General features: G+C 38.2%; 1 protein-coding gene across 6 annotated transcripts; it reads right to left on the bottom strand.

Moving 5' to 3' along the window:
* Positions 1–69: 69 nt before the first annotated feature.
* Positions 70–22,120, bottom strand: AP4E1 (adaptor related protein complex 4 subunit epsilon 1). Of its 6 annotated transcripts, none has more exons than XM_080626717.1 (21): positions 21,933–22,120; positions 21,400–21,471; positions 20,436–20,559; positions 18,204–18,277; positions 17,105–17,226; positions 16,043–16,202; positions 15,351–15,517; positions 14,652–14,725; positions 13,988–14,110; positions 13,789–13,898; positions 13,373–13,512; positions 11,932–12,044; positions 11,674–11,819; positions 10,658–10,960; positions 10,279–10,393; positions 8,094–8,229; positions 6,767–7,022; positions 5,413–5,988; positions 3,615–3,799; positions 2,631–2,788; positions 70–2,198 (listed from the first exon to the last, which is right to left on the bottom strand). In XM_080626717.1, the coding sequence occupies exons 1-21, from the start codon at positions 22,089–22,091 to the stop codon at positions 2,038–2,040; spliced, it is 3,474 nt and encodes a 1,157-aa protein (XP_080482843.1). In that variant the 5' UTR covers positions 22,092–22,120; the 3' UTR covers positions 70–2,037. The 6 variants fall into 6 exon arrangements, with proteins under 6 accessions (XP_080482843.1, XP_080482844.1, XP_080482846.1 ...); XM_080626718.1 differs by having other exon boundaries at positions 11,674–11,792; XM_080626720.1 differs by lacking the exon at positions 13,988–14,110.
* Positions 22,121–23,002: the final 882 nt, after the last annotated feature.

Raw genomic sequence — 23,002 nt, 5'->3', positions numbered from 1 at the left:
ATCAAGCTAATTCTTTCTTAGTGAAACTGAATTTTATTAAACTACAAGAAACACAAAGATGGTGCTAGATTAAGAAAAACATTTGCTGGACAATCTAAAAATAAAAACTGACACGGGTACAATTCCCTGCAAACTCCTTTATGTGATGTTACAATACAGCACTTTGAATTCGCATATTGATAGCTTAACATACACTATTCATGTGGTGAAAAAGGTTATAAAGAACATTATATGAACAATAGAAGGCATTATTGTCTTTTGCTGTTCTTTTTAAACACCAGGACATCGAACATCTCATTGCTGAAATGGTTTAAATGCATAGGCCACAAATATACTTGCATAACACAAGTCTGATTTACCAGCAGGGAAACAGTTTGCTCGAAATTATTCCATTATAAATCAGTTTTCAGTTATATAAACTATCTTGAAGTGCCAAGTAAACATGAAAGTATGCAGACATTAAGTATATTTACAGGTTCAGTGCACTTTAAATTCTTCAGTAAGAAATTACTGAAACAGCAATAAAAAAGGAGCTTATATTACACTTGTGATAACACAAGTGGCTTGACTAAAACAGACAAACAAACAAACCAACCAACCCACCAAAATCCAAAACTATCAGCACATTTAACATTCTTATCATGTTTTCATGAACATTTACCAAAACATTAGCAAAGTAACAGAATACTTTATTTTCCCTTACAACCAGTGTTTATCAGGCAAGGATAACACTGAAACATAACAAAGAATTTCCTTGTTACTATAAAACACAGAAAGGAAAGAATGCTGCTGTAGAATCCATTTATACCATGTCTGAACTGTGTGTACAAACCTTGATGTTTTTAAATAACAAACATGAGCAGTCATAAATAATATTATAGTTTTCATTTAGCATCTAAATGAATTAAGACTGCTGGATTTTCAAGACTGTGAAGTTATTCCAGGAAGGGGACAATCTAGACAGGCACATTTATCACATATGCTGCTCTAGTTTAGATGTCCTATGCTTTACTGCAGTTCCTGGCCATGCCACCTCTGTGCAAGTCAAAGGTTTAAAGAGTCATACTGAGGTTATAAATAATTAGAAGTAAAAAGAAATGAAAATTTCTTCCATGTGACTTTTCATGGACAGAGGTATCGGCCACATTAAATTTAAAGGATTGACTGGAGAGTCATGAACATGTCCACTAGCCAACTCCCAACAAGTCAACATGTCCACAGACATCTATCTCCAGCTCAGATATCTCAGACTTGATCCACATTAAACCTAATTGTCAGACATACACACATATTTAGTGACTGTCACAGGAAAGGGAATGTGACTGAAGCATGAAGCAGGAAGAACCGCAGGCAGGAATTAACCTGAAGGGCCTTAGATCACCAAGTAGATGCTTCCATACAATTTCACATGCCTGCTTCCTATCACAAAACTACTTAGCTGTTACCACTTAAGTAGTAAATACCAAAGATCATGAGAATTGTGTTGCTCTCTAAAATCCTTTAACTGTTTTCCAAAACATGCATTTGTTGCTACATCAGTTACTTTGTGCAACCACCAATATGGGTCTTGTTGCCAGCAGTGCTTAAAAATAGCTTTACAAAAATTATCAAAATAAAATCAGGTGATCCTCATGACTGATCAAGTCTGACCTCATAATGAAGATACACTTTAAAATCATATTTAAGAGCTTGCTGTGAGGAATAATTGTAGGCATCTATAAAAGCTGCATAATAAAAATAAATACTTTTAGTCATTTACAACAAAATTGAGAAATATACATTTCACTTAAACAACAGGTAACAATACTTTAATGGATTACTTGTTCATCACTGTACAGTCCTGAGCATGTTTTTGCAGGCGTAATTTAGGTCATCAGTCTTCCCCCACGTCCACATGAGATATGCCAGCTGGAAGAGAGCTTTTAATACTTCTGAGAAGCAGTATCTTAATTTAGCTTTGGTAATTATCTGTGCAACTATATAAATCTTTGATTTGCTTTTCACACACCAAGTAGATTAAGTCAGGCACTATTGTTATTAGCATTCCTCCATCACTTTTTGACACTGATAGAGCAAACCATCTGGAAGAGCAGAACAAGGCGATCTGAACCACAAAGCCAGCATCCCTGAGTGAGTCCGACAGTGCAGCAGACAGGGCACAGATGGAAGTAGCTGGCATGCCAGTATTCCTTCATTACCTTAAAACAAGAGACCACACAAAAAAGTAATTAATAATTAATGATAGCTATATTCTAGTTCACAGAAAATGCATCCTTTTCTCAAACTCCACTTTCACTGTTCTTACTCTTCTAACATCACCAAAAATCATGCCTCCTGCATCATCCCAGCTTCAGATTTCTCATATAGCTTAATTCCCATTTTTTTGTCCTGTCCAAAACTTTCCACAGTACAACAGTTTTCTCCCTTGTAAAATTTAGTGTTTGCTGTACACTTGTACCTTTATATTCACACAGATCCCTGAGAAAGGCAAAGTCCATAGGACAACACTCTTATGTTTACTATGCTCCTAAACATTCCCTGCCTTAAACTGTTAGATACCTGCTTCCATGTACTTGCTTTCTTGGACAAATTACAGGTTAGAAGCAACCTTACAGTACACTTTCACTCACCTATAACATCAACTATATGGAGTTTCAGCTTCTGCTGCAGTGTATTCAGAGTCGCTGAAAGGGAATCTTGAGATGACGACATTTTTATATTCTGTTTCACATCGTTGGAAAGGGACAACCATAGCTTCCCAAAGTCTTCTGTAGTCATTTCCATTGGCCTAAAAATAAGTTTACCACTAAATTATCATAGCAAAATAAGATATATTATTCAGCATATATTTAGTATCCCAAAAAATAGTATCTTGAAGCAACTGGACAAGAGAGAAAGCAATAAGCAAATAAAGATTAAACAAACCCCTCCTATTCCCAGCTTAACACTTTTTAAAGTTTGCTTTCCTTGCTTTAGATTTACAAATTAAAAAAAAAAACAAACCAAACACATTATTCTATGTCAATGGAAGACCAAAGCGAATGGCCTTGAGATATCAGCCCATTGAATGAGACAAAACAAGTTCAGCGAGAGGTAGGAAAACAAGGTGGATTTCACTATAAAACAGAAGTCTACTGGAAAAAGAGTGCTTGCCTTTTCTACTCCTAAAATAAATGCAGCGTTCAAAAATGGAAATAATGAGCTTTCTTCTTCCCCTGCAAAGGTTGTCAGCCTTTTTATATAATGTATGGGTCTCTATTCAAAATCACTTATTTCAGTTTGACATGTTTATATTACGACACAGTTAAAACAGCATGCCCTTCTGTTCACTCAGTTCTCTTAGCCCCCTCAAAAACACATTCAGTATTTCAAGACTATTCTAACCTGCAGCTACTGTCAATATTCTCACTAGATTTGTACTTCCTGGGACTTTGCCCCTTTTTTGTTAAGTTTAGAAATAATCATTTACTATCTTTAACAGTCATCTCAATTAGATTAAAACCAGCTGCTCAAGATGAAGCCTATTTTCATAATCAATACCCAAAACATTCTGCCCTTGTCTAATACTTGTTTGAGTACACACATTTTTAAAAACTGCAGTTTATTTTATTTACCTGATGAAGTCCATCAAAGATAAAGTGACTGAAAAGTCAAGGCGCATTTCCGTCTCCGACTGGTAATAAACAGAGCCAGAAAGAACTCCCTGTGTACAGATTTTGTCCATCCACACGCATTTCTGGCAACATTCCACACTTTCAGCTTCAATTGCAGGAAACTGATAGCTGGGACTCTCCAAAATCTATATAATTTTTTTAAAGGAATATAGAATGTAAGTCTTGCTGTCAAGTTGTGTAAGTGGCTAAGATATAGCTATAACATTGTGTAAGTGCTTTTTATTTCAATTAATTTGTCTCAGACTATTTGGCAAGTGAACAGAGCTACCATTTCTCAGTATTCATTAACCATAAATCAATCATTAACATCTACAAAAGTTCTATGAGAATTAAAACACTGGAGAAACCAATCTCTTTCTGCCAGTTGGCTTCCCCTCTGCCCCTGAATGATTGCTCAAGAAAGATTAAGAGCTGATGACCAGGAATCTGGATTCCTTAGTTCAGTCCCTAAGTAAACTAATATACAAGAGCCCTAAATAAACTAATAAACAACACTGCAACATATAGGCTTTACAGGCTGCCCAGGGAGGTTGTGGAGTCTCACTCTCCCGAGACATTCAAAACCCGCCTGGTCACATTCCTGTGTAACTGCTCTAGGTGGTCCTGCCTTGACAGGGGGTTGAACCAGACGATCTCCAGAGGTCCCTTCCAACCCTAATGATTCTGTGATATTCCAAGCTATATGCTAAAAGCAAGAAGTTGAGAAATCATCCCTAATAACAAGGAGAATTTCAAGATCACTCAGCATTCCCTGGCCTCTCCAAACAAACCAGTAACACAGATTCTCTCTGTGAGAGTGATCTTTGTGGAATTTTAAATGAATTACAAGCGAAATCTAGACATGAGATACCCACTTTCTATCAATGTCATGACAGATTTGATTCAAACCAGAAACAGGAATGAAGGAGACTTCATAACCAATTAGTGGTTCCTTGGTTAAGTCAATTCTAGAAGAAACATTCTCCTTAATTCTCTTTATCCAGTTACCACTTGTAACTGTATCTACCACTTATAATTCTGTGCTTCTTTCAGCAAAATCCACGGATAGTCACACCAACAGGCAATTCTTAAACAGCTTTCCAATTATTTAAGTGAAGTTTCAATCAAGACTATTACATGCTTTTACCAACCAGTAAATCCCAGATGTAGCCAGTGTCAAGTAATAAACTGACAGACTCTTCTCCACTATCAACTGACTGCATGACAGCAAGAATGCAATATGAATGATGTCTTTGGAAAAGCAAACAAACAAATCTTGAAGTAAGCTTACATAAATTTTATGTGAAGGAAGAAACAGCATCATGTCTGCCTATCATAGACACAAACGAATGCACAAGCCCAACAGTCACACCCAGACAAAGTTACACAACGACTTCTCTGGCAACTCCGGTTATACCATCCTGAGTATGACTGGTTAGGTTTGCATTCAGTCTTAAAGACCAGGAAGATGCTGAATTCAGAATTGGAAAATCATATATATTTGTTATATGGAGGCAAGCTCTACTAAGGTTAATTAAAAAAGTGATATGCTAACTTTTATACCAAAGGGCACTAAGTGTAGTATTGAGATTTCTTTCACTACCCGTTAGGATATAATAACCATACCACAGGTTTTATGGACATGCAGTGGGAAAAAGGCATGGTTATTACATTAAACCAAATACCATACACTTAAATGCAAGCAAAAAGCAAGAAGGTCCAAGTGAATATGAAATATAATGGAAACAAAGATTCTTACCTGAAAATATTCTGCTTCTTCAAACACTAAGTTCACAGCATTAAGTACCGCAGTGGTTTTATTTGAAACAAAAACGGTGAGCAACAGAGAGTCATCTGTCCACACCTTACATAAATACAGAGCTAAGGCATCACTCTGACAGAGTTCCACTACTTCAGAGTGAGTGAGCTCTTCCAGCTCTTCTGGTAAGGAAGGGATTAATGGTGTTTTAGTGGCACTTTCACATTGAGCACTTGGAGAAGGCTGAAAAATTTCAATATTACTATCAGCAAACAGAGACGACTGTGACAGCCTATTATCTGAAAGCCTCTCATCCAGCCCGGATTTTCCAAGGGACTGAGGCATTTCAAACACTAAATTATCTTCTACAACATCTGAAGAAGACAGAGAGGCTTTCCTTAACCTTGTATGCAAATTTCCCTCAGAATCTTCCATGTTAATAGGTCCTGTATCAAGTAAGGGACCAAAATCTGAAGCAGCATTATTTTGGAAGTCTGACGCCTCCTCACTGTGTTGAATTTCATTTATCTTCGATCTTCTTTTGAACTTCTGAGTAGCTGTTTCCGCTTTCCCCATCTGGAAAGAGAAAAGATTAAAAACAAAAAAAAAAGGTGGGCAAGTTTCTAGCAATCAGCTGTGTTACTGTTAACAGCATGAAACAGAGTGAGCAAGGACAAATCAAGACTACGGAATCAATTCAAATGACAAATACAAATAGATTCCAAACATTTTAATGGATCCAGTAATGGGCTTTTGTTGTATTTTTTACAGGGTATTGGGTTAGCCTGTAATGCCAGACTGAATCCAAGCTTCTAAGAGACAAACTAAAAGCTCCTATTAAAAAGCAGGCAGAGGTAATTTCTGGTTAAACCAGTGATAAAAGCCAAGATTTGAGCTGGCTAATATGATAATGCCAGTCTTAAACAGATTACCTAATGGTGACTTCTTTAATGTTCTGCATATTACCATACATAAATAATAAATGGTCTTGACATAGGGCATCAAATTCCAGCCTTACTGACAAAGAATGTCAAAAAAGCTCCGCAATGTTGGGTCAAGGAATAGTTGTTAGGGAAAACCAAAACTAATGCTCAAAGCACAACTTTTTAAAAGGGGAGTTCTAGTCACTGAATCAGATCTGACCCAGAAGTTGCTTGTCAAGTAATATCCAACTCGTTTCAGGTTCTTAACAGATTATCAGATTACAAAAGTAATTTCAATAGTTTTTCAGTGACTCAGAGGTTTTTTTGCCTTGTTTTACCAAAATATTAATTTGATCTCCACTTGCATCTGTAACTGTAAATAAGGCAATATCTAAACTTTAAACTGGGAAAGTCTCAAAAGAACCACTTACCAGACTGACACCAGCATTTGATCCTAGGCCAATAAACAAAGTTGATGCTAACTGCTGCTTCTCTTTGTCTTCTTCAGAGATGCTGGCAACTTGATCAGACCGCAATGCAGGAGGGTCACCCAGCTGTCCTGCTGACAAGGTGCCACAAGAAGCAGTTTGTGGCTCTTTTTCTTTCCCTTCTTTGCTTTCTTTCTTTGGAAGGTAGCCTTCTTTACCCCACAGCTTGCGTACTCCCTCAAGTTTCAGAGTACTCGTCCTAAAAAGGTTAACAAAAAGCAGGATCAACCACATGAACATCACATTTATAAAAATATACCAACACTCTACTTCAAACACTACTCACAACTTTGGTACGTTGATAAACACAGCAATTAGTAGAATACACACTTGTTCATGTTCGTCTTCATTACCTTTAGAACACCCCACAAACGCAAACCTGGACTAGGCTATATAATCCTAAGTATAGACCTATACTAAGATAGGTCTATACTGTTAACCCCTACAGCCACTTGTAGACTGTGTTTGCCAGCTCCAGAGTTTCAGACTACATTTATTATGTATTTGAATAATTTTTTAAAAGTGAATACACAAAACACAGTCTGTGAATCTCTAAGCGTATTTAAATAGTTCTACTGCTGATTCCTTAAAAAATCATTTATATAAGGGACTGAAAACTAGGAGAAACCTGGAAAGTGTTCATGTTATCAGATACCCTGAATTCTAGCAGAAGTTAGTTCAACAGACACAGGCTAAATGCTGCAAGTCCTACACCTAAAACCCTCATTCAAATTTTCTTACACAAGCTGATTAAAGAACCTTAATTCCTAGATTTCCTGCACACCAATTTACCACCAAAGTATAAATAAAGTTATTAATTTGTGTAAGACTGTGGATATGGAATTTATCTGCAGTGTTCTGAAATTTAAAGAGTATCTTACACTGCAAATCTTAGCGTCACTTTTATCTGAATGAGTTTCCTTAAAAGGCCCATTACTGTAAGCCCAAAAAAAGTAAGCACAGCCTGTAAGAAAAAGAAAGAAGCCAGGAAAAAAATACTTAATCATGTCATCATCAGGCAATCCTGTCCCAATTTACTGCATTAACCATTAGTTAATTAGTTTGTGAAGAAAGCAGAAAAACACCCTAATCACATTAGCTTTTTTCCTAGCTATTTCCAAGAAGATGCCATCTGAATTTCTTCTTACATGATAGAAGTTTCCAAGTTCAACTGTTCTTTTTAGTTCCATGTAATGAAGAAGCAAAGACATATGATACTGACAAGAACAGAAGCTTACATGTACTTCATTTCAAATACAAATTAACTCACTCTTTATGCCCTGTCTCAGCACTATTCACAGACGTATCAGAACCAAAAGATAAACCAGTAGGGGACTGTCTGCCGGTGATGCCAGATGAGGACACACTTGAAGCAAATGACAATCTGTAAGGTTCAAAATTCAGAGCTGCAAGACAGACAGAATCTTAAAATTACAAGAGGCATAGAAAGGTAAAAAGGAAATCCATTTTCTGAGAAGAGATACTCTGTACAACTGCACTTTTCAGGCTTCCCATTCAGGATCCTCTATCCTCATAAAAAATAGACATTTCTGCTCTCAGGTAAGTTTTTTACACAGGCAGAGGATTTCTCTACAATGTATTAATTTGATTTTAAATACTGGAATTAGAAATAGTGACTTTACAGTATATCACTAAAACATCTGCCAATGCTTGCAGTATTTGTAGACAGAAGTACTGTACTGGATCTAAATAAGTGAGCTTTTCAATTTCTAAATAACATTTTGAGTCCACAGCATTATGTCCATACATCACTGTTTGCTTTGCAAACACACTTGACACCTTGGGCGAGAAACTGTTTTCACTAATACTTACAATCAGGATTCAGAATCAGCCACTTTTGCTACGCTTTACGAATCAAAGGGTAGTTTGAATAGCTTCTAAAAATGGTTTTGGACTAGAACACAAACAGTCATTGTTACGTATGAAGCAGAGCGCAGACTCTCCTTTACAGCCCTGGAGCTATCAAGGAGTACAGTCCTTTTCCCTCATCTCCATCCCAGCCTTACACTTTCTTCTTCCCAGCAAAGTGAAGCAGCAGGGCAAAGCTGTTGGGCATCTGGGATGAGAGGTCTCCTAATAAAGGAGTAGGCAATGCTAAGAAGTGTCCTGTCCCATAAAGAAGCACGAAGGAACAGAGATCCAAGGGGCTTTGTGATAAATAGCATCCACATAAAGATATTCAAACTCTATCAACCCATAAATTTAGTTATCCATAAAAAAGAATTGCAATAAACTCAGTAGACTCCCTTTCTAGAATACTTATGAATATTCCACTTCACCTATATCTAACCTCCTAAAATATTTATGAGCCAGTGAAGGATACTGATCAGTACTTGTGATTACTGAGAAAATCCAGCAATTCACAATCTAGTTCCTACAATGGGGTAACACTGCAAACACCAGAACGCTAAACAGATGGTCTTCAGCAGGAAAGACCACTAATTTCACTCTTAACACCTCAGTATGAAGCACTGTTACAAGCTCAATCTGACAAACAGGTTATATCCCTCACTGGGTTTATGTGCATGCAAAACCAGTGCACAACATTCAGTTTGAACATATCTGACCTTATTCAACATTTCCCCACCACAATTTTGAATTTTCTAGTAGGCTTAAATTGGAGGTGGCAGATGTAATAGTCTCAATTTATAAGTATCTCAGAAAAGTGTTAAGTTCTGCAAGCTACAGATGCAAGCAGATGGCCAGTATTATTTATTGTACGCATTAACCTGCGCAGTCAAAATAATCTTTTAGAAACAACAACTTAATCGGAGACAATGCAATATACAAGACTCATTTTTCTAATTCCTCAACAGTAAAGCTGAGAAATGGTTTAGAAAAGCTTCCCAACCTCAAAGTGAATTATTCAATGTCTAAAAGAAACCCTTATGTGACAGGCTATGATAAAGTAAATGAGTATTTCTACAGGGAAAAAAAAAAAAGGTCAAAATAAAAATAAGCACTTTAGTTAATGTTTTGGGGTATTTTTAAATAAATAAAAGCACATACTGCTGTCTTATCTGTACCTACACCAGGTATGAAATGTAAGTTCTGTGTCATAAAATAAGTTCCAATGGTTAATACTGCAAACTATGATTCCACAGTCAAGACTAAGTGCTCAGTATAGCAAAGTTAGGAACCCTTTGCTTTCACTTTAACAATCCCCATAAATTTCAAATCCCATAGACTAGCAGAGATTGCAATAAAACATTCTGATCTGCAGAATAGCAACCTACGATAAATTAATAGTTACATACACCAGGCAGACAGATGTGGAACTTAACTAACTTGCGCTTGGCTAAATCTACAGACAAGAGATGTATTAAGATAACATTACTTTAAGAAATAATATTAACTATACACTTAGGATTGTTAATTAACACTTATCAGGTAATTTACCAGCTATTTTATAAATGCAGTAAACAAAGTGTCACCTTTTTCCTGAGAAAGTTTCTCCTCTTGTCTCTGGTGATGAGGCTTATATGGTGCTGCACCACGACCAAGTCCCTCAGCCACAAACCCATCCAGAAAAGATAAGGAAGCATCTACCTACACAGAATTAAGAAAGGTGAGAAATCAGAAGATAAACCAGCATATGAAGTCATAATTTTGTTAAAAGCTGCTCCAGGTTACTAATTAAAAATCACAAATGCCTGAAAAAGCATGTTTCTGAAAGCTCACTGTAAGCAGACTGAAGACTGGCACCACTCAGAACTGTCGAATATCATTCATTTGAAAACACTTTCTTATCAAAATATCCAACCCCCCAACTACAAACTGGCTCATGAAGAGCACACATTGCAGCTGTCTTACCACCATGTCACTGCAGCTAGCGTCAAATGGAAGCAAGCTTTTCATCAGTGCTTTGTCCTCACACAGATTCTTCAATTCAAAGGCATACTGTCTCATGCAAGTATCCAGGGAGTTGCTGAACTCCTGGATTATTTCATCAACTGCTTTTGAGCAGGAGGTACGTGATGCTATCTTGGTGACTGTAGCCATTATCCACACTTTAGTTTCAGAAGTGACAAAAGTCTTCTTCAGCAGGCTGTGTAGCTTTGTCAAAATAACTTCTGGATCAACATCTGTAACAAGGCTAGAATATTCCCCCAACACCTAATTCATGAAGAACAGACAAAATAGGCAGTTAATCACACAGAGCAGTGCTTTCAGTTTTAAATAGAATTTAGTACTAAATACCAGCACAATAAAATCCACCTCACATTCAAGAAACTACTATTTAAACATGTTCTACATTTATTTCTTTACCGTTTTGTGGCTTAAGCGTCAAAGGTTTAAAATTATTTGTGTGTTTACCTCAGCAGACTCCAACTTTTATTTTCTTAGAAATCAAATCGCTGTATTGAAAAGAAAGCTAAATATAGCAATTAGGCCATGACAAAACATGATCTGCTCATACTGCAGCTTTTCCCTTGGGTGGAAGCAGAAGCTTATGCAGATATCAGACAACTCTAGCATCACACTTGGCCAGTCACCTGCAAGGCTAAAAATGCACTTCGCAACCACATCTGGCCTAGTTCTGATGAAGTCAGAAAGGCTCTCAGCATGCAGTCAGATTCATGTGGCTGCTAAACCATTCGAATAGTCACCTGCCTTAAAGGGAGCAAGTCAGCTTTTTCCACAAACTATGACTCGGGCACCAGAAGAGGTCACTAAAAATAGATTTTGGCATATTATCTTGACTTCAAGTCAAAACAGAATATTCACGACTAAAAATAAAACAGTTTAAAATATCTATTTAAAACACCACCACCTTTGACAGTTTTCTCACATTTGTGTATTCAATTTTGACCATGTGTCTGCCATACCCAACTCATAACTTGAAGAAATTTCTGTGGATACAGTGCATCGTCCTCTTCTAGTAATGCTAAGTAAGACTTGACTGCATACATCCGTAGCTTATCATCTTCTTTTCCATCATCAAATCCTATACAGAAAACAATACACACTTTGCCTAAAATGCAAATAACACATCCCGTCAAACATTTCAAAGTTCAAGAAAAAAAAAAAAGCCAGATGATCAAGAAACACGTCTAATTTTTCAGAGCATTCATGGAATTACTCACCTTCAGCCAATAGCCTAAGAAAGTTGTTTGGGATATCCGTATGCACAAGATCACCTCCAACTGAAAACACTGCATTCATTGTTTGGATGAACCACTCATTGTTAGGGGCATACGTGTTCAGATGTTAAGGAATTAAGTGCTAAGGCATAACTTTTTCTTTTTTTAAGTGTGTTTCCTAAGGAAACAGATTTTCCACAATTAAGCTACTGTCTTGCTCCCCGCAATAAGTTGGAGGCCTATTGGTCGAATATCAGCTCAATCTAGCTGAAGATGAATTATTCCTGTATCTTTTATAAAGTGTTCCCTGTAAACTTCATGAAAACTGGTGGTAGGGAGAGAAGTCTTAAGTTACTGCCCTGTTGAAAAATCCTGCACGTGAACCTAAGTTATCCATTTTGTGCTATTTGCTGCCTTGTCAATCAATACATCTTAAGTTGTGCATTAATAAATGCTAGAGTGAAAAATAAGAGTTTAAGCAGAAGTCACAGTAGGAACAGACAAGGATTTAGCTCTGGAAAACTGTACTACTGTATTTTAAGTTCAGACTTGTTCTGTGCCAGCTTTCCAGCATAATCTTTCGAGTTTGTTTATCCAGTATCACTTGATCAAGACAGCCAAGCTGTTCATCAGTGTTTTGCTGGTGATTTGCTGAAAAACAATAAACATTTTCAAGTACTCCACAGAAAGCAACATTGCTTTTTTTTGTATATTTAAAATCTGATCAGCCTTTGCTAACTTTGGACATTAGCTTCTGCCTTTCCTTAAATAAAGCCTGAAAATGCACACTTACTGAATGGAAATTTTCAACACTACAGAAACATTAGCATTATTTTTGCATACTGCATGACAACACAGCTTTTTTTGTACATTACTCTGTGCCAAGCAGTGTACAAACAGGATGGTAAGGTAGCTCTCCATTATAAAGAGCTCACAACTCAAATTATCAGACAAGAATACAAATAGAAAATCAGGCAATGGCAAGTCTTACAGCAATGTCCACCATATGTCAAATCCCTAATTTGGCATAGTTAAAGAATCTTTTCTTTATTTCTATGAAAGTGTATATTCTTAAAATCTATACATCCACAAAGAGTTCTGATAGGAACATAATTAGAGAACACCACTCATTGTAGCACTGAAGCATCCTCTCCATGCAGCGGTGTAAAATTTCAAAGGTTTAATTTCAAAACACAAAGTTTTTATGCTAAACTCCACAGCCAAAATGAAATCTTTTAAGTGCTATTACTTTCTCAATGAAATACAAGAGATACTGTAGTCATTTTCGTATGCATTTTCTTTTGTGTCTTTTTATTTGTGTTTGAAAGAAAAGCATAGCTGTAATACTTCCTGCTTCAAGACATTATGAAAGGTGCTTTGAAAGGTACAAATGCTACATTTGCTTGAGCTCTGACTCCAAGGTTTCAGAAAAATAAAAGGATATTTCTCAGCTAGTTCTGCTATTTTGCCAACTAAGTTGATGATAGCATATTCTTCTTTGCTTTCTTTTAAGTAGTCAAGCATCTTCTGAACTATGACAATTACATTCTGTCCATTTGTAATTCTGTAGAGAAGCTCCAGAGTCTGAAAGAGAAAGCAAAAGAATATATTTAATTTGCTCTGATGACAAAAAAGGAAGCAGGCAAACAGAAACACTGTAGTACGATGCCAAATTGAGCAACCGCCTTTATTTGGCAAGTCTTAAATGAAATACACTGCTTGTCTACACAGCTTGTCACATTGTTTGTAACGGCTTTCACAATAACCGAGACAAAACATGCCTTTTACACAACCCCTTTTAGAAAACCTTTCACCCATCTTAAAAATTAACTGAATTTTGAGGTTTAAAAATTCACTGACCTCCCTTTTAACAATGGGATCTGGATGGTCCAGACATTCAATTATTGTCATTTGGTGCTGAAGTGCCAGATTAGGATCCTGCTGGATAACATAGGTCAGAGCCTTTAAACCTAGAATACAAATGACTGGAAGTGATATAAGAGAACATATGCTACTATGACCAAATTAATAACATCTTAATGAAATCAGGTATCCTTACCTAAGTATTTCAAATTAATTTTGGGTGACAAAACAAATTTTCCAATGCACTTGGCAGCCTTTTCAAGTAGTTCAGAATAGGGATAAATTGTATAAATTGTTTGGACACATTCAGACAAGATAGCTGCAGGGGGGGAGAGACACATAGTTAACGTGTATTAAATACTTCTATAATGCAAAACTTTTGAACAAGCAAACTCACTGATTGTACCAAGGACTTACAGTGCCATCCCACCTCCATGAATCTAACTGTGGAGTACCTACTGATGTTAAGTAAAAATAGGATGAAAGACTATCTCCTTTAGCACATATATATTTCTTATTAGCTTTTGCCACTGTGCATAGAACTCTGAAGACAAAGTTCTTCCAACCTCAAAATCTCCTATAGTTGCTCAAGGGACTGGGACAGTCTGTAGAAAGCCAACAGGCAACTATAAAGGATGTGAGACAAAGCATTTTTCAATAATGCATTAATAATACTCCGATGATCAGAAGCTGCACTGTACAGCAATGTATCACTTGCTTTACAATTTACTAGTTGGGCACTTAAGAATTCAGTTGTTGAATAAAAATATATTTTCAAACTGTAAGTATTTCAGCACGATCAACTACTCACATTTTCAATCTTTCCAATATCAATAACTACGTAAAAGAACCTCACCCACCATATGTAATGTTATGATTTATCTCTGCTCTTCTTAAAGATTCATCTAGGACATCATACATCAATTCACTTGTCCTGTTTAACAAGAAAAACTAAATTATTTGCAGCACCAACAAGCATGTAGTCTTATATTACCAAACAGCTTAAATCCTAGTACTGAAATCTGTAACACAAATTATTCATGTCCCCAGGTTTGCTTTAACATGGAAGAGCTCCATAACACGTTCCTAAATGGCATCTAACAAGACAATTGCAGCTTTCAAAAGAAATATTTACTACATCACCAGACTACAAACACTTCCCTCACTGCTTGTATAAAAAGAAAACATCAAGAGGAAAAGGACCACAGACAACAAGGTTCTCACAAAGCAACACCACTTTTTGAAGTATCTTTACTCTGGATTTTCACATAGTTGTTTGGTAACCCAGTAACAGAAGTCCGAGCAAAAAATGTATTTCAAGCATACCCCACAATAACCAATCATTTATTCAATCCAGAAGCTAAGAAACTAATTTTGCAGTTTAAAAAGTATCTACTCACTGCATTGGTTAATAACAGGTATGTAAATTGGCAGTGTAATTCACTTATAAAAAAACCAAACCAAACCAACCAAAAAACAGCAAGCTGTCTATGAGATACAGGTCATGACTGTACTCTTTGTACCTTCAAAATAGTAATTAGAGAGAAAGATCTGGTTACCTTGGATCATCTTTTCCTAATAGCCTCAATATTCTTAAAAGCTGAATTTGTAACCATGGTGCTGGCACACTGTGATAGTTGAAGTCAATAGGGAGCTTTCCTCCCACTACCTGCTTCAGGATGGCTACAAAACTCCCAGTCAAGTCCTTGTACCCAGATGAGTTTTCCTACATAATGAAAAAGAAATATAATCCAAATATTTTCAAGCCACACCTCAAAAGTAAAAATATTCCACAACTTGAGTAAGATCAAAATACCTACACCAATGGTTTCATCTCTTTAAAATAGAACTTCTACTCTCATCCCTCAACACCTGTAAGCTCTACACTTGAAATCAATGCTATTTTCTCACACATTTGCAATGGGAGTGAATGTAACTTGAAGGCAACAGTAAAGAAAGATTCACAAGCAAATTTCAGCAACCCCTTTAACACAGAGTAGAAGTTAGATCTTCTAGCTAAGGATGCCAATGATACTGAACATTCAGATCATGCAAGAATTGGATCTGTCAAGCTAAATGGAGACCTAGCACAGACATAACACATATCCATGATCACATAAATTAACTTTTCTAATCATTACAAGCTTTTTTCTGTGAAACTTCTGTACAGTACACTGTGCATTGAAAATTACATATATGTTTATATATAAATAGCTCCCAAGTTAAATTGTGCTTCTAATTCTTTACCTACCTTAATCATTTGAAGATAAATATGCAAAGAAGCAGCCATGACTCCAGCATCCCTGTCACATAAGGCTTTCCGGAACTTGTCATGAATATGCTGAACTTGGTTAGGAGCAATGAGATAGAATTTATATAAAGCTTGAACAGCTTTTCTTCGGATAATTTCCCTTAAGAGAAATGAGATTTACACAAAATAAAATGAAGCTGCACATGCATTTTAAGTACTTGACTTAACAAAACAGCTTGCACTTGTTATTTCTACAGCAATGTAAAATTATGTGTTCAGCCATCAGAACACTGAGATTTGGAGAGGCAAGAACCCATGTTTTACATGTCTGATAACAAATTACTTCGTAAACAATATCTGAGGAAGTGACAAAGCAAAATTAAAAGAATAATAGGGCTTGATGCAGATTGACAAATCAAAAGAATGGCCAACAAATGAACAATGAAATTGGACACTGCTAATCTGTTGTGGTCACATATGCAGCTCCAAATAAAACACCTGTCTGGAAGTTACTAAGTCAGCTCATTTTGCAGTTCCTTTTGTAATCAACACCACATTTACAAGGCTATCCTATGTGATATTATGAATTAAAAATCAATCAACTCAAAGGTATTCATATCTGCAGATACTTTTATCAAAGTTTCTATGAAGAGCTTTATTAAAAAACGTATCAGTGAAGTACATCAAGGTTCCCAATCTGCTTCTCCACTCGCTCTATAAACACTGTTCATCCACATATTTCCAGCAGATAAATTCAATTTCATTTATGTATTAGAACTGGTTATGAAAAAAAATAAGACCAGAATAAGAATAATAATATTATAATAATTATAATTATATTTTATATTTATATTATAATTATATATATAATTATAATATAATATTTATATTATAATTATAATAAGAATAAGAATTCCAGAGAAAAACTATACAACGAAAAATCTCTGAAGGTAATGATTAGAAAAACCAACTCAGAAAAAATATCAGTTTACTAAAACTACCTACAGAATGAAGTCATTCAGCTGTACAAGACCACTTGAATTTCCATAAATGAGTACGTACTTCGAATGCTGGAGCTTGTCTTCTATTAGAGGAAGAACAGCTGGAATCATCTCCCGTGGAAAGATCTGGCTGACAACGGTTAATGCCATGCAGACCTCTACTAGATTAGTGCTCTGTAAGTCCTGTTACAATCAGTGAAATAAGACAGTATTAAAGAAAATGACACCTCTGAAACATTATTAGGTGGCAGATTTTCAGTGTCACTCCAAAGCATATTTCCATTTCCTATTAAAATTATCAGAGCTCAAAGAAGCAGACAGACAACTTCTGTCAGCTAAAAGCAGAAGTTTATATTGAAATATGCATGCATGGCTCCTCCTGGAGCTAAGAATGTGTATAATTGGTACATTTTATAAAGGAACTTTTAGGGTGTATCTCCTTTGAAAACATTTAAAAAATGCCTTCAACAGAAGGAATGCCAAGATTAAATTAAAAATCCAAGAAAAGCGATTTATAATTTTCATTGCTAACCAAAGAAGCAACAACCTTAAGAGAGCAAGATAGAATTAATGAGTACATAGTTTAGATGTGTGAAAAAAAGGGAAGAATTGGTCCAAGTTTAGTTTATAGAGTCATTCAGATTGGAAAAGACCTTTAAGATTACAGAGTCCAACTGTTAACCCAGCACTGTCAAGTCCACCACTAAACCACGTCCCTGTGTGCAACATCTACACATCTTTTAAATCCCTCCAGGGATGCTGACTCCACCACTTCCCTGGACAGCCTGTTCCAATGCTTGACAAACCTTTCCATTAAGAACTTTTTCCTGATATCCAATCTAAACCTCCCATGGAATGACTTGAAGCCACTTCCACTTCTCCTATCACTTCTTACCTGGGAGAAGAGACCAACACCCACCTTGCTACAACCTCCTTTCAGGTAGTTGTAGAGAGAAAAGGTTCCCCTGCTTCCTCTTCCCCAGGCTGAATAACCCCACCCAGCTCCCTCAGTCACTCCTCATCAGACTTGTGCCCAAGATCCTTCACCAGCTTCATTGCTCTCAGGACCCACTCCAGCATCGCATGGGGATGGGCCTGCTCCTTATGCCTTTAAGATTTTCAGTCATTATTTTACCTCCAGACCTCCAAAATCACTGTACCTTCACAACTGTGTTCACAAGTAGAAGTAGCAGCTCATGATTTTCATGTAGAAATAAAGAAACTGCCAAGTAACCTATAAAAGAAAGCAGCCTCCATTACTACTTTCAGGCAAATAAGCAACTTCAAGATAGAAAACTTAAGACTGCCTGTAATACAAGAAGCGTTAACTCAAACAATTACAAAAACCCAACAAAAACCCCCGCAGTTGGATGACAGTTATTCATGTTTTACATATCAAGACTTTGTTTTGTTTCAAGACAAATCAGTTATATGCAAGTTGCAGTAGAGCTCAACAGCTAAGGATACATAAGCTGTGAGAAGTAAGAGACATAATAATACTGTTAGAACTAAGGAGAAGCTAAAAGCACTATGAGAAATCACTTCCTGGAAAACCAGTACTGTCTGCACAGAGAAGATTATTACCTCTAGACTCCACAATACAAACACACTTGTTAGGTACGTTTCTCTTTTTTCAAAAAAATAAAGTTCAATTTCAAATAGATTTCAACTTTCCATTTCAAATAAATTTCAACAATGTATTCAACTTGGAATACAGCAGAGTAAATTCACCATCCCATGCCAAAAACTTCCTTGTTATTTCTTAATAAGGAGAAAACAATTCCAGAAGCCCAGAAAATAAACCTTTTTCTTCAAGATCCCTTTTCCTTTTTACCTAAGGGACTTAAAATGGGGGGGGGGGAGGTGTGGGGAGGATGCCAACTCATGACAATATCTGTGTTACACAGGCAGATCTTAGAAAAGATCCGCCCCAGTTCATTCAAAACTCAGGGATCAAAATGAACAACTTAGATACAAATAACTATTCTCTTGGGCTACCAGATTGTCTATCTTCATGTGAAACTTGATCAGCTTAGTACACTACAAAAACATAGCTCACTCTCATTCACTGAGGCTCACAATGGGTAAAAATACAAGGTAAACCCACCTTGACTGGATCAACAGACAACAATTCCTTAATAAAAACTGGTAAGTTGCACTGAGAACTGACAAGGTCATCCTCATTTATCACATAAAACTGCACAAAACAATGTCAGAAAGCCCACACAATACAAAATGCCCACACGATTGATACCATCCTTTTACCAGATCAAAGCTTAAGGGGCTTTGCATCCAGAGAACATTAAGGCACCTACATTAAAAAAAAAAAAAATATAAACCAATGCTGCTTCACCAAACCCTTCTCAAAAAGAGCTCTAGTATGGAAAGGTCTCAACCCAACTACTAGCAAGATACATTGGTTCTTGACACTTGGAGAGGTCACAGATTTTTCTTCGTATCAGCTTACCACCTGCCCTCCTAGGTTTGGTGAAGACAGAATTTCTTCATCCCTACCACAGCGTCTGTGCACTGGCTTTCGTTACTCAGGGTTAAAGCAACTTTAAATCATCACTTGTAACGTATTCTCTCAGAAACTCCAATACATGAGTAGATGATCCAGATGAAATTCAAACAAAGGATATCAAACAAGCATATCCCGCAAGACATTGCCTTCCGTGTGTGCAGACATTGCTTGGAGTTAAACCATTTTCTCTGCAAACAAGAAGAAATGTCTTCACTAGGCAGTTGAATCAGCAACTGCAAGGAGATTCTCCAGACGAGACAGGCTGACAGCTACTTCAAACTAAATCTAGTGGAAACAAGTTAATAGCCACACTGGCAGGCAAGGAAATCCAAACAGCATGGAAGTTCAAAGACTGCTGAACCAGCCTTTCAGATTTCCTCAGGAAATTCTGCAAATAGGATTGCTCTATTTGTTCACCTCACTTTCTACAACTGTTTCTAAATTAAAAAAAGAAATCCTACAAGCACCAAAACGAAAAATATTTGCCTGACAAATCTCTTGTATCAGCATCCTTGTCTAGACTTGTACTAGTACTTGAAAAGAAACCAGATCCTGACAGAAACTCTTTTTCAGCTTGATGTGTTTTTTAGCAAAATCTCAAATTATTTTAGTGCTGCCATAATTCAAAACAATGAAAGAACAACTGATGATGTCAGTGAGTCCCCCTGCCTGCTGCTCTACAAGCAGATACCAAGCACCTCACAAACCAGGGAGTTAGTAATTTTCAAACAGTAGTGAGAGACTATGAACCAAGGCCAAGAGAGCAGAAGAACATTTTAAGTTGTATTTTTACATGAATTATAAATTCTAAGACACTTTAAAAATACAGTTTGAGAACATTACAAAGGCTACAGCTCCATGCACATACCAACTCTTTTCTCCAAGAGATTTCCTTGCTGGGCAAGCTTGATTGCATGGATGTATCCAAAGGAAGAGTCGTACCCCAGCATTTCACAATAGATGAGTCTTACCATACATTCTTTCATTAGTTTCTGTAATACCAAGAACAAATAATCAAGATTTTGAAGTAAGCCATGTCTTATTCTCTTCTTCACTGCTGTAACAAAGTAGAGGATTTCATCTGACAGAAACACACGTGCACTTCACATTATTTGCTAAAATCAGGGTACTTGTAACTTCTCCTCTGCTATGAACCTCTTCTGTGAATCAATATTAATTTCTGACTACAGCAGCAGAATTCCCCACACTCTAGAGATGTTACCTTGATTACATGTGATAAAGAAGATTAATTATGCCTAAGATAAACAATATGAGTTCACTGAAGTGTTAAGACGATCACACTGCTAATGCAGATTGGTTTTTACCAATAACTACACTGACCTAGGATGGGTTTTCCCTATGTAAGAGTTCAAAAACTCTCACTCATGGGACTGAGATATGCATCAACTAACTCAACCAGAGTATATCAACTCCTGCAATTCAGACATGAACAACAGTGCATACAACAAAGCACAGCTGCTTATACAACACAAATCAATGATAAAACTAATGTCAGCCTGCAAAGAACATTATTTGATGGAAGCAGTTCATCACCTAGCTTTTTTGTCCGCATTATTTCAGGCACTACAGGATGACAGGCTCTGCATACCACACTGTTACAGCTTGTTCACATCACACAGAATCACAGTGTTCTCACTATTTTAACCATGCTGCAAAAACACAGACACTGATACCTTTTAATGCTGATAATTATGCCTCCTTATAATGCAAGTAATCTGCACACTCCACCTGGCAAAAAGAGTGAGAACACTGCTTTTCACCACTTTAGGTCTGCTGTTCCTGTACAGCCTGTAACCACTAACCACACTTACAAGTGTTGTGGTGGGGGCTGAAACTGCTGCTTTCAAACTGGTTAGCTCCTGCTGGATTAATTTTTCTTCTTCCTATAAAAAAATCAACTTATTTTAACCTTGCAGAAGTTTTGGGTACAAACTATGAAACAAATGTCAAAGACGTGTTAATTTCACAATATTCCAGGGTCTTCTCAAAACCAGCGTATGCCTCAGCAATAACATCGGGCTGCTTGCTGCAAGCACCGTGGGCAGCAGTATTTCTCGGCAGTACTGTGCTTGCGCACGCCGCATCGAGCAGGTAACACATAACAGCCCACGAACGCGCACCGCAGTGGGGTTTATCGCCGGGCTCCAGAGGATGAACCCCAGGCAGGACCCAGCGCCGCGGCTGAGAGGAGACCGGCACCGCGCACACGGCCCCTAGCACCGCGCCGGCACCGCAGGGACGACCGAGGGGTGGGAAGAGAGAGGAGGGAGGCCCGGCCCACGCCCGCTTCTAAGCGGCGGGAGAAGCAGAGGGCCCGCTCCGGGGAGCCGCCCGCAGCCCGTACATGCTTGGAGGTGAGCGCCGTGATGCTCCGGATGAGGCTCCCGAGACGGGAGGTGGCCGATGCCCTGCCGGGGCCGCCGCCCCCCGGCCCGGCGCCCGGGTCGTGCTGCCCTAGCAGCCCGGGCAGCACGCTCAGCGTCCGCTCCACCACGTCGCTCATGACGGGCCCCGCCGCTGCCCGCCGCCGCCCGGAAGGGACCGCACCGCGGCCCTCTCCGGCTTCGCACGCACTTCCGGGACCGCCCGGCGGCAGAAGGCGCTGCACAGCGCGCTGGGGCGGGACAGGAAGAGCCGGCGGACCTGGAGCCGCCCGCCCGCTGTCGGCCCGGGCCTTGATAGCGCCGGGTGGTGACGCCGCGCTGTGACGGGTGGGCAGGAGCCCCGGGGACGGCTGTGGCTGTGGAGAGGCAGTCACCCAATCCCCCGCCTTCCAGAGCGGGCAGCGGGCCCTGCTGTCAGATAGCACGGCCCGGTCACCGCTGAGCCGGAAGGTGGAGCTGAGCCACAGCGTCTAGAGCGGGTCAGCCCGGAGCGGGGAGACGGCAACCCCTGCCCTGCCTCCAGGGGTTGGTGCCCGCGGTCACCGGTCGCGTCGAGATAGGAGCAGATCCACACTCCGAGGGAAAACGTACATCCAGCCCCGTCAGGTTTACCTGATCGGTTAGGCTGTGCCTTCCCAAATTTGTGTATTGAAATCCTCCGCCAATTGCAACAAGATAGATACTTTACTGTATTTTTTAACAGAATTGGTTTTCTTCCAGTTTTTCCCGTGAATAAGGAAAAAGCATAGCGCTACTTAAAGAGTCAATCACCTCACCAAAGACAGCAGACTAGAATAATAGTGCATCTATGTAGGTTTAGATGCATAATTCCATTTTAGCCCACGTGTGGCTTTTCCAGTTACCCATATTTCTCTGAAACAAAATTACTTAACACTTTCTGGTTTGAATGTCAAAGGGGATATTTTTTTTTCTAGAAAGGGTGGGCAAGAAACTGAAGTGATCCCTTCCGAGCTATGTGTTTGCAAAGAAAAAAAGTATCCCTCCACCTCCAACATGGATCTGGTCAGAC

Source organism: Psittacula echo (genome assembly GCF_963264785.1).
Source record: "Psittacula echo genome assembly, chromosome: 10".
In the NCBI taxonomy this organism is placed as follows: domain Eukaryota; kingdom Metazoa; phylum Chordata; class Aves; order Psittaciformes; family Psittacidae; genus Psittacula; species Psittacula echo.
This window is presented reverse-complemented; position numbering and strand designations above follow the sequence as displayed.

Coding starts and splice junctions, on each gene's coding strand:
- AP4E1 (XM_080626717.1), bottom strand. CDS start 22,091: ATGAGCGACGTGGTGGAGCGGACGCTGAGCGTGCTGCCCGGGCTGCTA. Junction 10,394..10,657: donor CTAGCTGCAGTGACATGGTG/GTAAGACAGCTG, acceptor AATTCTGTGTAG/GTAGATGCTTCCTTATCTTT. Junction 8,230..10,278: donor GAAACTTTCTCAGGAAAAAG/GTGACACTTTGT, acceptor TCTGTCTTGCAG/CTCTGAATTTTGAACCTTAC.